We start from the raw sequence: 13,406 nt of genomic DNA on the forward strand, positions 1-13,406 counted from the left end.
GAGATTATCTGAGCGTCAATTCCAAAAAGATTGTGATTTTTCAATCAAGAAGGGTTTTGCCATACGTGGGCTAAGTGTCCGGGCTGCCTCTGGCTACCATCATATTCGAGGCTCGAATTTCGCGAGCACCATCGGATCTCAGCCGAACATCAACAACGTCCCACCACAACAATTCGCAAAGATGGCGACGCAGAATGACTTCTCGTGAGTTGAAAGATGCGTACTGAGCGCCTTCGAAAAGCTAACATCAAGCAGCTACGGAGATGACATCGTCACAATAGTCGTCAAGAATGCCTCGGACAAAAGCAAAGACGAGCATATCCCAGTCCACAAGAGACACGCCTGTCGATACTCTCCTGTTCTGGAGAAAGCCTTCGGCATTGACCAGAAGAAAGAATACAAGTTCCTGGATACAACTGCTTCAGCAGTCAGCGCTCTGGTCAGTTGGTTCTACATGCAAGAAGTCAACCTCGATGTCCATGAAGGCAAATATGCTTGTCTCGACCAAAGACCATTCTCTCGTCAATTACTTCCCGACGAACAGTACCAGAAGGCAAAGGCTTGCAAGGACGAGGTGGGGACATTGATCGATCTATGGATTCTTGGGGGTGAGCTCCAGATCTTCAAGCTGCAGAACAACACAATGATCAAGCTCTTGGCTGTCGCGAAGACCTGTGCGTTGAGCTTTGGTCCATTCTACACTCGTGTCTATGCAAAGACTCAGATAGGAAGCCCCCTGCGCGAGTTCATCGTCCGATTGTGCGCGTGGAGTGAGGATTTTCATGAATTCGAATCCAGACCACACTTGTTTCCCCAAGAAATGTTGTTCGATTTGTTGAGAACTTACAGCGAGGCTCTTCCACCAAACGTTGCAAGTGCCAGAAGACACGAAATGCAGAGACAATACATGGACTTTACTGTCACGGAGCACGCAAGAGATCCAGGTAAGCTTACTCAAGCTGGAAGTCAATTCCAGAATAAGCTGACACCAACAGATGAGGGGAGAGAGATTAGCCTCAGCGAAATGCTGCAAAAATATCCTCGACCAGAATTGTGTCCAGAAGCTGTGGGTTGGGGCGCCTCAGACCCACCTGAGGCCCAGCACAATGTCGTGAAGACGTCGGAAAAGGTGGAAAACAACGAACTTCAAGATGGTGGTGGACTACCAAGCCGGAGACCTTGGGAGTCTGATGCAGGTTCTGGTATATCTGACTTCATGAATCCCAATTACAACACCCAAAATGAAACCGAAACAACTCCCGCGCCAATCACGGAGAATGTAGAAGAAGATCTTCTTGGACTCGGTAGACTTGGTGCCTGGGGAAATGTGACTGTGGTCTCAAGTACGCCAGTGGGTGTTCCGTCTGAAGATCTGCTTGGACTGCTGGGTTCAGATCACGGTGGGGAGGAAGTCAACATTGCATGCGACTGTATGCTTGTATGTATCTGTGGACGTTCATGATCATAAATTCAATGGCTGCTCTGTGCATAAAATGTCATGGAGAGGAAGATAGTATTGTAACAACAAAGAACTTGCTCAGAAGACAAAGGACAATTTCGCTCGGCATTGGAACAGATATACGTATCATTCGAGAAGCAAGTTTCTAAGCACTACTGTCTTCAACTCTAAATCATTGAAAGATACATCATGCTTTCCCATCATTGTTGACTCGGTGACACCTTCCCATTACTACATAAATCTTGTTTCATGACGGTAGGTCTTAGGGACGTTGAGGAATAGCTCTTGCCTTCGGAAAGCACAAGACTAACTACCAGAGTTTTCCTGCCTTTTGAGCTCCTTACATCAGACCAAAACAATTCACCATAGCCACATCCCGTCCAGCAACATACTTCGAATCACGCTGGTGTATTATTATAAGACTTCTAACAAGCATCTTGGGACGTTCCAGAATCTGCCAAGATGGAAGCAATCGCTATTCACCACCAGCTCGATGCTTCAAAGCCTGTAGGACCGTCAGTCAAAAAGGCGAAATCGGTTGAAAAGGGGAACCAAACCCCGAAGCGTCGACGCCAAAAAGCCAAGAAAGGCAAGAACAAAGGCAAAAAGGACTGGGTAAAGTTTGATATCCATGAGAAACCGGAAAGGCTGCCCTCAGGTACGCAAGTCAAGTTTGCTCTTGAAGAAACGGATGGGAATGGTCAGGAGGACAAGCGACCATCAGGCCAGCAATGTGCCGCTGAAGCTCAAAAGAAGGACCCCGAAAGGTGACGCCAAGCTTGTAGATTAATCTACTGTTAGCTAATGCCAACCTAGTGGTGCCGAAGAGTACGTTACCTTCGTCCCAGGATGGGGAGTTCCAGCAAACTTTTCAATCAAGAAATCGGATATCTCCAAACACTGCCCAACGCTGAAAGTGGCTGTCAACAGCAGCTTTCTCAAGACCCAGAACCAAACCTACAAGTTGAAGCATTGCGGCCCTGGCACGATCTCCATGTTCCGCGAATGGATCCACACACAGCGTCTAGACCTCGACGACAAATTGGCCGATAAGGTCCAACGTGTAAAGCTTAGGTACGACTTAGCATTCTTGTGGTGTCTTGCGCAGGAGCTTGAGATGCCTGGTTTGCGAATTGCTGCTCTTGATGGCATATGCAAGATCAAGGAATATAAGAAGGGAGATGGCCAATTCATACCATGGTGTGCCTTGCAGACGATCTGGAGCATCACGACTTATGATAGTGCGCTTCGACAGCTATACATTGATGAACTCATCTGGGGAAAGTTTTATAGTGCATGGGAGAACCATGCTGACCTGTTCAATAAGGAGATGCTGCTTCAGATAGCAACGGCCTACAGAAAAGCGTTGAGCCCTTTTTCCGAGTCAAGGGAAAAAGGCCGCGAAGACTATGTTGTGGAGAAGCAGGAGGGTAAGGGAAAGATGAAGGAACAGTAGAGAGTACACGTTGAGCAGCAGTTGATCATGGTAAAATGAGAATGGTTGTAATGAGACATCGCCTTGCTGAAGAAGACAATAGACAAGTATTGGTTATTGAGAAGCAATGGATTCTCGTCAAAACTCGCTGCACATATTGACTGAAGCTTTGAGCATTGATCCCTCCTAAGCTTTTTGACTATGAACTGCTTTTGACCTCAACTTAGGCAATCGGCAGTCTCAAGATCATGTATTAGGTAGGTCTAATTCGAGATAAACTCTCGCCACGGCCCGTCCCTAACCTACTCTAGCCCATCCAGGCCAAGCTTATTAAGAGAATTACCCTTCCTGGGCAAACATTTCTTCACTGACAAGCAATACCTTTTCAAGATTAAGGATGTAGAATCAAGCAAAAGCAGCCTCAAGGCTGAGTATGACCAGCAAGAAAAGAGGAGACATGCATGCTGCTCGGCGGAGTAGGGGAGAAGGAGTAGAATTTGGCCCCTAGCCAGCTTGAACAAGGAGTAGAACCTTAATCATCACAAAAGTAAATCACATTCAAAGGTATAAAAGCATGGGAGGTTCAAATTGTTTTGATTGATATTGCTATGAAGAAGAGATGGGGGCGGAGATGAGGGGAGGTCTCACATGAAGTCCAGGTCCGGGTCCAGATCCAGAAGGCCTGTCGTCCTCGGTATCCAGTTTGCTGCCGCCAGGTTCAGTGCTTTCAGGTGAGTAGTGAGAGCAGCGTTAAATGCAAGGGAAAGAAGAGGACGGGTTGGAATTTGGAGGGTGAGGCTATACGCACCTCTTGACTTGGCAAGTGGGAAAGGGATTGGGTCATACGTACCTAGGTCTTCGGTATTCAAATCGAGAGAGGATCGAAGAGCGTGCTCGAGGTTTCGTTCGCTGCTGTGGTTTCGAGGGTTCGGGGAAGGTTCGGGGATCGAAGATGGTACGTACCTCACAATCCAGGTATAAAAGCATGAACCAGAATATTCCGACACCATCCAACTTGATCAAGAGACATGAATGAGGAGACATGAGACGAAGAGAGTAGATGCCTAACAAGCCCTTCCCCATCCCACAAAGTGTCCGAAATCCATCAATCTGTCATACCATGAATGCCATGCCGAATATCCTCGCGCCAAAACAAAATGCCTCCATCCTTCAATGCTGTAGGAAAAAGAAACTAAACTCTAACGAAGGGTATGCCTGCCTATCTACTTATGTGTGGTATCTTATCTACAACATCTCCTCATCTTCTCCATTATGTCCAGCTATCGTGACTCCTCCTGTGTTGTGGTGAAATTCTTGATCGAATGCACCGTATTGGTTCTCCAACATGGCGATTTGTCGTTGTTGTTGCGTCTCCCAATCACTACCCACATTTGGGTACTTCTGAATATCTTCGATGGTGTTGTAGACGGGGTCGGTGGAGGGATTGTACTTTGGTCCTCCTACTGCGGAGCCGAAGTGAGAGTAAACATCCTTTGAAGGCCAAGTAGACTGTTCATACTCACGAGCGGCGAGTGCCTCGTATCCTGATTGCATGTATGGCTCAGCTCCATGCACTTGAGTTTGCCAACGTCCGTCACCACCTTGAATAGGCGTGAGAGGGGCTGTGGTGCTGGCATCACTCATCGCATCCTCCGCACTGCCCATGCTATGCTGGTCCCCGCCCGTTCGAGCCATACGTTCCTCCAGCATCTGTCGCTCGTATCGCAACTTCGCCATAACTTCTTCTTGTTGGAAGGAAGTGCAAGGCCAGTTGCCCAGGTCTTGTGCAAGAGCATGTCCCTTATAGTCTGGGGGACAGATGCGCCATAATTCGATGAGTCTCATCTGCTGACTAGCTTCTGCCATCTTGAATAGCTCGATTTGGGAGGGAAAGAGACTGTTTACATCGACCCCATGTCGTCCCAATATAATCTCAACCGTAAGTTGGTCAGTTTGCGGTGGTTCGGAAGCAGGTCTGGCTGGTTGAGGGGCCGCGATGTGCGCGGAGTGGTGGTAGTGTTGGGAGCTGTAATATGTGACAGGCTGCTCAACTGGAGCCTCCACTTTGGGAGCAACGTATGGGGGATTTTGGAGAGAGAGGTTGCGTTGAAAGAGTGCTGCGAGATCTTCTTGTGTCGTCATCGTGGGCGAGTTCGAGAAGTTGAAGACCGAGGGCTATTGAAGCTAGGTCAGCGTGCTGGACTTTTCAAGAATTTGCAGCATACCTTGCTGCGGATGTACTCGAGTTGTGCAAGAGTTGCTTTGCAAAGCGCCAGTCTGTCTGCGATAGTTCCTGAATGGAACCAAGTATGAGGAATCTCTGAATGATAGGAAAGCCTAGAATCAGATTGTGTGAATGGCAAGAGTACTCGAGAAAGCGGAGCAGACTTTGTGGACAAGTGCAAGAGGTTTGCTAGTTTGTTTATATTCACTATGCTATGTATGTACTTGAGGTAGAGGTATGCGAGAAACGAAACCGGGAGATCCAGGAAGAGGGCGATGCGATCGCAGGTGGCTTGGTATTAGGCGTTGGACTGGTGTCAAGGAGGCAGAACAAAGAGCTTCTATTGTATTCGGGATTCAGCAAGATGTTGTTGCGAAATGGGTGTGCATTATGGAATTTGTTCAAAGAAAAGGAGAAGTTGTTGGAGAAAGAGAAAGTGGTGAGGTTAAATATCAAAGGAAATACCCCTCCTCATTTGGGAAGCGATGACGGATCGGTGAGGAACCACAACCACCAGATCTGTGTTTCAGTGCCTCGTTAGCGTAGGCCATCGCTGACCTCAACTCCAATGGATTTACGACACGAAGAACTTGTGACCCGTTTCGGCTTTTTTCATAGTTTTGCAACTTCACCGTGACTTAAGGTGACATTGAGAAGAAGATGTAGAGTGCTTTGGTCTTCAAGATTACATTCTCCGGTCACATCAGTGATTCTACTCTAGTTTCAGGCACGATTTCGAACGGCGATGTCAGCTTGCATATTGCTCAAGATAATGGGGAAAATGAATATAAAAATAGCCATGATAATTTCCTGATCGAGATCGCATCATGTGAGATCGTAGACCAGGCTCGTTGCCTGAGGCACAAATCTTGTGCCTGACCGTGATACGCGACGCTTGATTGCCTGAAGCTTTGGACGTGTCTAGAGATCAATATAACGGAGCTTCAGCAAGCTTCACAGACTCACGCCCATAATTCATTACTGAAGCTCTGAATCAACCCATCTCCCAGACTTCATCATGGTAAGCTTCGCCGTTGCATTGACTCCACGTATGCTCTTCTAGCAAGTTTCAAAGCTGACCTCCGCAGACTTCAATAGGTACGGGTTATGATCTTTCGAACTCGGTCTTCTCTCCCGACGGACGAAATTTCCAAGTCGAATATGCAGTCAAGGCAGTAGAGAATGGTGGTACCTCGATCGGAATCCGGTGTAAGGATGGTGTTGTGCTTGCAGTAGAGAAGGTCATCACCAGCAAGCTGTTAAAGCCTGGAGCCAACAAGCGTATTGCTACGATCGACAGACATATGGGTGCAGTAAGCTTGCACACCTAGATCCGCGCCAAACCAATGAGATGGATACTAATATATCGTTCAGGTTTCATCAGGTCTCGTACCAGATGGCAGACATTTTGTGTCCCGAGCACGCGACGAAGCATCAAGCTGGCGAAAGGTCTACAAAACCCCAATCACAACCGCAGATCTGGCAAGCCGTATGGGTGGATACATGCAAGCATACACTCTCTATTCATCCGTTCGACCTTTCGGTGTCACCGCCATTGTCGGAGGCTGGGACTCAGAGCTCGAGCTGCCAGTTGATGGCCAGGTTGGCAAGGGACCTTCCATAGGTTCAGGTGGCAAGGTTGAGGGCAAGAAATACGGTGGACCGGGCCTTTACATGATCGAGCCAAGCGGAATTTACTGGGGTTATTACGGCGCTGCTACCGGCAAGGGACGACAAACGGCCAAGGCTGAGCTGGAGAAGTTGAACTTGTCAGAAGGAAACTTGAGTCTGCTGGATGGTGTCAAGGAGGCTGCAAAGATCATCTATGCTGCTCATGCAGACAACAAGGACAAGGATTTCGAGCTGGAGATGACATGGATCAGCAACCTTGATGGTCCTACAAAGGGAAGACACGAGGAGGTGCCAAAGGACTTGTTGGAGGAGGCTGAGAGATTAGCCAAGAAGGCATTAGAAGGAGATGATGATGACGAGGAAACGACCGATAAGCCTGCAGAGGAGGATAAGATGGAGGAGTAGACAAGTCCGTAAAATACACCTGTATCAACATCAGCTTAGTTGCATGCATTTGGGGAATGAATTGGCGTGCTTCTACTTTGCCCATTTTTAAGTCAGGCGTTTATTCTGTGAACGTGCTCTGCTTTGGCCTTTCACAACAGGTGCTGGGAACATGTTGTATTCAAGATTTCGTTTTTGCTGGTGTATTAATTATGTCTATTAAATCACTGAGATTAAAGAACTCAACAGCTCTAGTGAGCTGAGATGATATCGACTGCTACGAGACACAAGTCTGCCCTCTACTTATGTCTTTGATATCTCTATCCTCTTATGCTGACTTGATGCGTATTGAGGCTTCTCTTCCTACGGCTAAGAGCGTAGATCCTAAGCTGCTGGTTGGAAAAGTAAATTCTGATTTGATGCCCGGTGTATGGTTCTGTGAACGTCGCAGTCTCTGAAGCCTGTTCTTAGAAGCTATACCTTTATTCTGACTCCAGTGGAGTAGATCTTACATCTGGGGCTTTTTTTCACACACTACAATTTTATTGCTGCACTTGCAAGCTATACCTTTGCTTTATTAGCAGCGTAGAATAAATCAATTCACAGAAGACGTGTCACACAGAAGCAGAGCATCCCTAAAGGTCAATGCCATACGTCCATTCCTCTTTCTTTCATCTCTATTGTGACCCGCTTCCGGGGATCAATAGGACATTAGCCAGAATAACATTTGTTCGAATCACAAGAAAAGTCACGAAGAGTAAGAGAGAAGTGTTCTGGACACGGCATGCATTTATGAGAAAGTAACCATCTATCCACCGCCTGGAGCCAGTTCTCCATAGATCCATCCGGAATAGCTTCTAAAGAGCCATACCATGTATGTAAGAGTCCCAAACAGACAGCCCTCGAAGAGAGCGTTATTCATGTTGTAATGCAGAGTTTAGAATCGAAAGTTGAGAAGAAAAATGCAGGAAGAGAACATGCCATGAACGCCAAAATTGCCGTGCCCCTCCTAAGTGCCCAAGGCTAAGATTCGAAGATGAATCTAAAGGTTGCCGAGAACAAGATCAACAGCATGTGCCAAGGCGAAAGCATCACGCTTGGCCTTTCCACACGGCTGTCCTGGGTAACCGCATCGAGCAGCTGGCTCAGCCTCAGCGATAGCCGCGGCGACGGCCTCAGCAGCTCTCTTTAGCTTGCCACATGGCTGTCCTGGGTATCCACATCTAGCATCCGCCTCTGGGTCAGCCTCACGCTTGGCCTTTCCGCACGGTTGTCCTGGGTATCCGCATCGTGCATCTGCCTCTGGCTCGGGTGCAGCATCACGCTTGACTTTGCCGCATGGTTGTCCTGGGTATCCGCATCGGGCGCTGGCTTCACGCTTGAGTTTCTCGGAGGTCTCTTCATCCTCGAGACCAAGGCTCACGTAGTACGCAGCGGGGTCTTCTGTGGTCTCGGCGACGATGGCTGCGAGATCGCGGGTCATGCGCTTGGCTTCGTAGCAGGAACCCATGTCACATCTGGCCGTAAGGTGGAGATCTCTGGGCTGTGGGAGAATGTTAGCAGATGGCTTAGAAAGGGAGAGTGAGGAGTTATCTGAACTTACCAAGATATGTCCGGGCTTCGGGACGAGAGCTTCAGCGAATGCCTCAGCTGCACGCTTGACTTTACCGCACGGTTGGCCGGGGTAACCACAGCGAGCATCGGCATCTGGCATAGCATCACGCTTTGCTTTGCCACATGGCTGTCCTGGGTAACCACATCGTGCATCGGCTTCGGGCTCTGCAAGACGGGCCTTGACTTTGCCACAGGGTTGGCCGGGGTAACCGCATCGTGCGTCGGCGTTGGGGAGGGCGGTAGCGGTGACGGTCGCTGCGAGGATGAGCGCCGCAATTGCTGCTGTGAACTTCATGATGATGATTGAAGTGAAGGTAGTCTGTTTTTGTGATTGAGTGTAGGTTTGGTTTGTGTGTGTGTGTGTGGGATTGGATTGTAGTTGTATATGGGTAAGGAGGGAAAGAAGAGATCTTATGGTTGGAATCTTGCGTCATTTTATGCTTACTATTGACTCTTGTTCTTATTGACAACTTGGTGGTGATGAACTGAAGTCTTGTTCCTATTGAGGCTCGAATCTGGTAACCGAAAGAGCCTCAATAGGAGTAAGCGACAAAGATGAGACGAAAACTAGTCGCTATTTGGAAATGATTTGGAAGGTAATACAAAGCTTCTACAAGAATATAAAGCTTCTACAGTCATATATGGTTCTTAAAGAAATTAGAAAGAGTTGGTGTGGGAGGGTTGTTACTATTGAGGTTGCTATTGAGGATAGCGTGGATTCACTTTCCCATGTGGCCGGGGTCTTACAAACGCCCGGAGAGTTGCACCAAACTCTCGAACCACACAAAAGTGCAATTTCAGAGAGATCATGGGATTTACGGCTTGCGCCAACCAATCTAGATTGGTACCGCTCGACCTTGATGCAGTGTGATTTGAGAATGGAACGGCAGCATCAAAGGGTTCCAGCTTCTAGAAAGATTTCAAATACACTGCAGATCGGAGCAACCGTTGACCCTGATAAAGAAATCACAGATCTAGAGCATCAAAACTGTAATTAGGATCTTGAAATTTGGCTGTTTACTATTCAGAACCCGGTTCTATTGAGGCCCCGGAACAGGTGGTTAAGCGAACTCTCCTTTGAGCTGCTAAGGCGGGTCGAAGCTGTGATGCAAGAAGATGACGAAACAAAAGGAGCGCCACAATCATCGATCAATGGAATCTTGAGATCTGTGGAGCATTGTGTATTCGAGACTCCAGATAGCTAGCTAACAACGCGCCGGAATGCGGGGATCAAAGACGAGACAGAGTCACGTGTGACAAGACAAATCAATGTTGTCCTGGTTCACAACACACCAACAAAGTGACAATTCTGATCCAATCATTAAATAGGTGAGTTAAGAAGAAGCGGCGTTGTGCTTGCACGTTGGGATTCTGTGGGTCTTGCAGAGGAGTAGACACCGGTGGTTGAACGTTTGTGGATCGAAACACTTGAGCACCACAAACCGTGGACAGCAGTCTTTAGATGCTTTCAACACGTGTGATAAGGAAACAAGAGGTCATGCTATTCAATAGAGATGCGGACTACAGACTATGCTGGTCTCAGATACCGAAGACGTAAAGAAAGGTTTCACCAAGGGCCATAGAGATTTGGAGCTACCAAGGTCTCATTTTGGCATTCCCAAAGAGTACCATGCTAAGACAACATTGCGAAGGTTATGGATTTGAAGGCAGAGCAGATCTGAAGATATTTCACAAATCAGATTCAACTGCTGCTACCTGAGTCGGATCAAGGGAACCCGAGCCAGGCCTTCCGTTGAGTATGCAAAGCATACTGCAAAAAACATATTGTTACACACCAAGGAGACCACATTCCCGCATAGTAGTGTAAAAAAAAATGATTTGGGAATCTTCAATTAATTGTTGTGGGCGGGTTCGTAGTTTTTTGCTATATATATATATATATATGAATCTCTTTTTTTCTTCTCTTTTTCCCAAAAAAATCTATTCGCTGATCTTTTTGTAAATTTCGGAACTATTCACTGTGATTCCAGCGGAAAAGCTTCCCCCGCGGAATAAGGCTATAACTATTCAAAAGTCCGAGAAATATTAGTGAATTCTTTTTAAACTAGAAAACGGCGTCCAGAGGTTAAACTTCTGTGCAATAATTATTAGTGAATTATATTTCTATATCAACCCCGAAAACCCATCCACCGTCCAAGAGCTCTCCTCAAAATCTATATAAACCCCGACCGCCCGAAGTTTCTCCGGGTTCTTTAGCAATATTCGAAGGCCAAAAAAAGATCCTCAGTGGGAGGTGCCAGGTGCCAAGTGCCAGGTGCAGGTGTTGTGGAGAGGAGAGGACTTTTCATGTTGGTAAATAGGTTGGCAAATATTCCGAGGTGATAGTAAAGTAATGTTATCGACTAATGGGTGTTATCAACTAGTGGTTGTTGTCAACTAGTAGCTATTGTTAACTAACAGTTGTTGTCAACTGATTATTGTTGTGACAGCACGGTTGAGAGCTCAGTACGTAGACGAAGAATCGATTGGCTATCTCTTAGAATCTAAAGGTAAAGAAAGAAGAAGGGAGTGGGAGAGCCAGAGCTTATATCCACCAGAGTGAAACAAGCTTACGCCCTAAGCCTGATCTGTTCCCAGGGAGGATCACGTGAGAGACATCGCATGAGATGCGGGTCACGTGAAAGCTGAAGGGTATTGGCAGGTGCTCACGTGATCCCTAACCAGGTGATCCAGGTGATCCGTAACGTAACAATTGTTGTCGTGTGGTAATATGAGGCTAGATATAGGGACTCTCTTTTAATTGAGATTATTACCAAACTAAGTAGAATATTACCTTAAATCCTCTTTTAGAAGTATTATTCTTTCTTAAAAATATTCGAAACAAATACACTAATTTACTAAACGCGAAATTACTTTCTTAAAACAACATATTATATTTACAATTATTTTAAAAATTGAAAACATCCTAAAACTCTTTAGATATTCTCGCCCTAAAATGTGTGGGAAACACGATTTGGAAAGTGGTGGTATTGACTATGCTGACAAGAGGATTTTTAAAAGGCTCATGTCTCGCGAGATGCCGACTCTATCGGCCGTTGCCAAAACAGGGAAGGCGCATCAATTCCAGATCCAAGGTGCGGAATATCTCGTTTTGCAGCAACCTCTACTCTTTGCAATTCTACAACAACACTCCCTACTCTCATTATTCACCATGCTGTCGCGCAGCTCTGCAAGGTCGGTTTCGGTATGTCTCACTCGGTCAAAAGTTCCAATGGCAACTTTCTGTAGCTAACTTGGGCTTCTTATCAGAGCCTTGTCAAATCTGCCCAAGCTCCGCTGCGATCCGCACAGGTATGCCACATTTTCTTCGAGCTCCAGTTCCAGAGCTGCAATTGACCTGCTACGTCTAGACTTCCCGATCCTTCGCCACTGTTCAGTCAGATATCTTCAAACCAACGAAATATGGTGGGAAATACACCGTTACTCTGATTCCTGGTGATGGTATCGGAGCAGAAGTCGCAGAGTCTGTCAAGACAGTCTTCAAGGCCGACAATGTACCAATCGAGTGGGAGCAAGTTGATGTGACTGGTGTGGAGTCAGGCGACAAACATTCAGAGGAGCTTTTCCGAGAATCAATCGCCTCCCTCAAGAGAAATAAACTTGGATTGAAGGGCATTCTGCATACACCTATCGAGCGATCCGGTCACCAATCGTTCAACGTAGCTATGCGACAAGAACTCGACATCTATGCCTCTATTGTTCTTATCAAGAACATCCCTGGCTACAAGACTCGACACGACAATGTCGATCTGTGCATCATCAGAGAAAACACCGAGGGAGAGTACTCAGGCCTGGAGCACCAGTCTGTACCGGGTGTTGTGGAGTCCCTTAAGATCATTACTCGTGCCAAGTCAGAACGTATTGCCAAGTTCGCATTTAGCTTCGCATTGGCAAACAACCGCAAGAAGGTTACCTGTATCCACAAGGCCAACATCATGAAGCTTGCAGATGGTCTCTTCCGAAACACCTTCAACGCAGTTGCAAAGGAATACCCAACGTTGGAGACCAACGACATGATCGTTGACAATGCGTCCATGCAGTGTGTTTCGAGACCACAGCAATTCGATGTTATGGTCATGCCCAACTTGTACGGAGGTATCCTCTCGAACGTTGGAGCTGCTCTCGTTGGTGGACCAGGTATTGTTCCTGGTTGCAACATGGGACGTGAAGTCGCTGTTTTCGAGCCCGGATGCCGTCACGTTGGTCTCGATATCAAGGGCAAGGACCAAGCTAACCCCACTGCTATGATCCTGTCTGGATCTATGCTCTTAAGACATCTTGGTCTTGATGAGCATGCTAACCGTATCTCCAAGGCTGTTTATGATGTTATTGCTGATGGGTATGTTCTCAAAATTCTAAATGTAGCTGGGAATTTGGCTAATGAAGGCGCAGAAAGACACGCACACCTGATATGGGAGGAAATAACAGCACGCACCAATTCACAAGAGCCGTCTTGGATAAGATGGAGGCCGTATAGACTGGGGAAGAACTTGTACGAAGGAGCGATAGACCCTAGGTGTACTCTAGTTTGCATAGCAAGTTCCATTTCAAACTCGTTCAATCAATTGCAAATCATACATTTTTCGTTCTACTTAAATGCAAAAGCATAGACCGGAAGTTCAAGTCGGTTGCTATGT

General features: G+C 46.9%; 6 protein-coding genes across 6 annotated transcripts; 4 read left to right on the top strand and 2 right to left on the bottom strand.

Moving 5' to 3' along the window:
- Window positions 1–181: 181 nt before the first annotated feature.
- LY89DRAFT_728898 (uncharacterized protein) lies at window positions 182–1,462 on the top strand (the record flags this gene model as incomplete). The annotated part of the gene is made up of 3 exons (XM_018219318.1): window positions 182–204; window positions 256–944; window positions 996–1,462. 3 exons carry the CDS (start codon window positions 182–184, stop codon window positions 1,460–1,462), a joined length of 1,179 nt encoding a protein of 392 aa, XP_018077140.1.
- A 459-nt stretch (window positions 1,463–1,921) lies between these two features.
- Window positions 1,922–2,915, top strand: LY89DRAFT_728899 (uncharacterized protein; the record flags this gene model as incomplete). The annotated part of the gene is made up of 2 exons (XM_018219319.1): window positions 1,922–2,226; window positions 2,276–2,915. 2 exons carry the CDS (start codon window positions 1,922–1,924, stop codon window positions 2,913–2,915), a joined length of 945 nt encoding a protein of 314 aa, XP_018077141.1.
- A 1,143-nt stretch (window positions 2,916–4,058) lies between these two features.
- LY89DRAFT_310732 (uncharacterized protein) lies at window positions 4,059–5,184 on the bottom strand. Its single transcript, XM_018206629.1, has one exon. The coding sequence runs from the start codon at window positions 5,034–5,036 to the stop codon at window positions 4,140–4,142; it is 897 nt and encodes a 298-aa protein (XP_018077142.1). The 5' UTR covers window positions 5,037–5,184; the 3' UTR covers window positions 4,059–4,139.
- Window positions 5,185–6,079: 895 nt separating this feature from the next.
- LY89DRAFT_680892 (N-terminal nucleophile aminohydrolase) lies at window positions 6,080–7,210 on the top strand. The gene is made up of 3 exons (XM_018214163.1): window positions 6,080–6,139; window positions 6,207–6,431; window positions 6,493–7,210. The coding sequence occupies exons 1-3, from the start codon at window positions 6,137–6,139 to the stop codon at window positions 7,153–7,155; spliced, it is 891 nt and encodes a 296-aa protein (XP_018077143.1). The 5' UTR covers window positions 6,080–6,136; the 3' UTR covers window positions 7,156–7,210.
- Window positions 7,211–8,020: 810 nt separating this feature from the next.
- On the bottom strand, window positions 8,021–9,043 carry LY89DRAFT_704379 (uncharacterized protein; the record flags this gene model as incomplete). Its single annotated transcript, XM_018217377.1, has 2 exons — window positions 8,021–8,677; window positions 8,738–9,043. 2 exons carry the CDS (start codon window positions 9,041–9,043, stop codon window positions 8,177–8,179), a joined length of 807 nt encoding a protein of 268 aa, XP_018077144.1. The 3' UTR covers window positions 8,021–8,176.
- Window positions 9,044–11,542: 2,499 nt separating this feature from the next.
- LY89DRAFT_714514 (isocitrate dehydrogenase subunit 1) lies at window positions 11,543–13,246 on the top strand (the record flags this gene model as incomplete). The annotated part of the gene is made up of 4 exons (XM_018218137.1): window positions 11,543–11,953; window positions 11,998–12,060; window positions 12,120–13,108; window positions 13,162–13,246. Exons 1-4 carry the CDS (start codon window positions 11,705–11,707, stop codon window positions 13,244–13,246), a joined length of 1,386 nt encoding a protein of 461 aa, XP_018077145.1. The 5' UTR covers window positions 11,543–11,704.
- Between the last annotated feature and the right edge of the window lie 160 nt (window positions 13,247–13,406).

The sequence above is a fragment of the Mollisia scopiformis genome, assembly GCF_001500285.1.
Source record: "Mollisia scopiformis unplaced genomic scaffold LY89scaffold_3, whole genome shotgun sequence".
Taxonomy (NCBI): domain Eukaryota; kingdom Fungi; phylum Ascomycota; class Leotiomycetes; order Helotiales; family Mollisiaceae; genus Mollisia; species Mollisia scopiformis.

Bases quoted from the DNA above. Each gene is read 5' to 3' on its own strand.
- LY89DRAFT_680892 (XM_018214163.1), top strand. The intron at 6,432-6,492 runs GTAAGCTTGCAC...TATATCGTTCAG, and splicing joins TCGACAGACATATGGGTGCA to GTTTCATCAGGTCTCGTACC.
- LY89DRAFT_310732 (XM_018206629.1), bottom strand. From the start codon at position 5,036: ATGACGACACAAGAAGATCTCGCAGCACTCTTTCAACGCAACCTCTCT.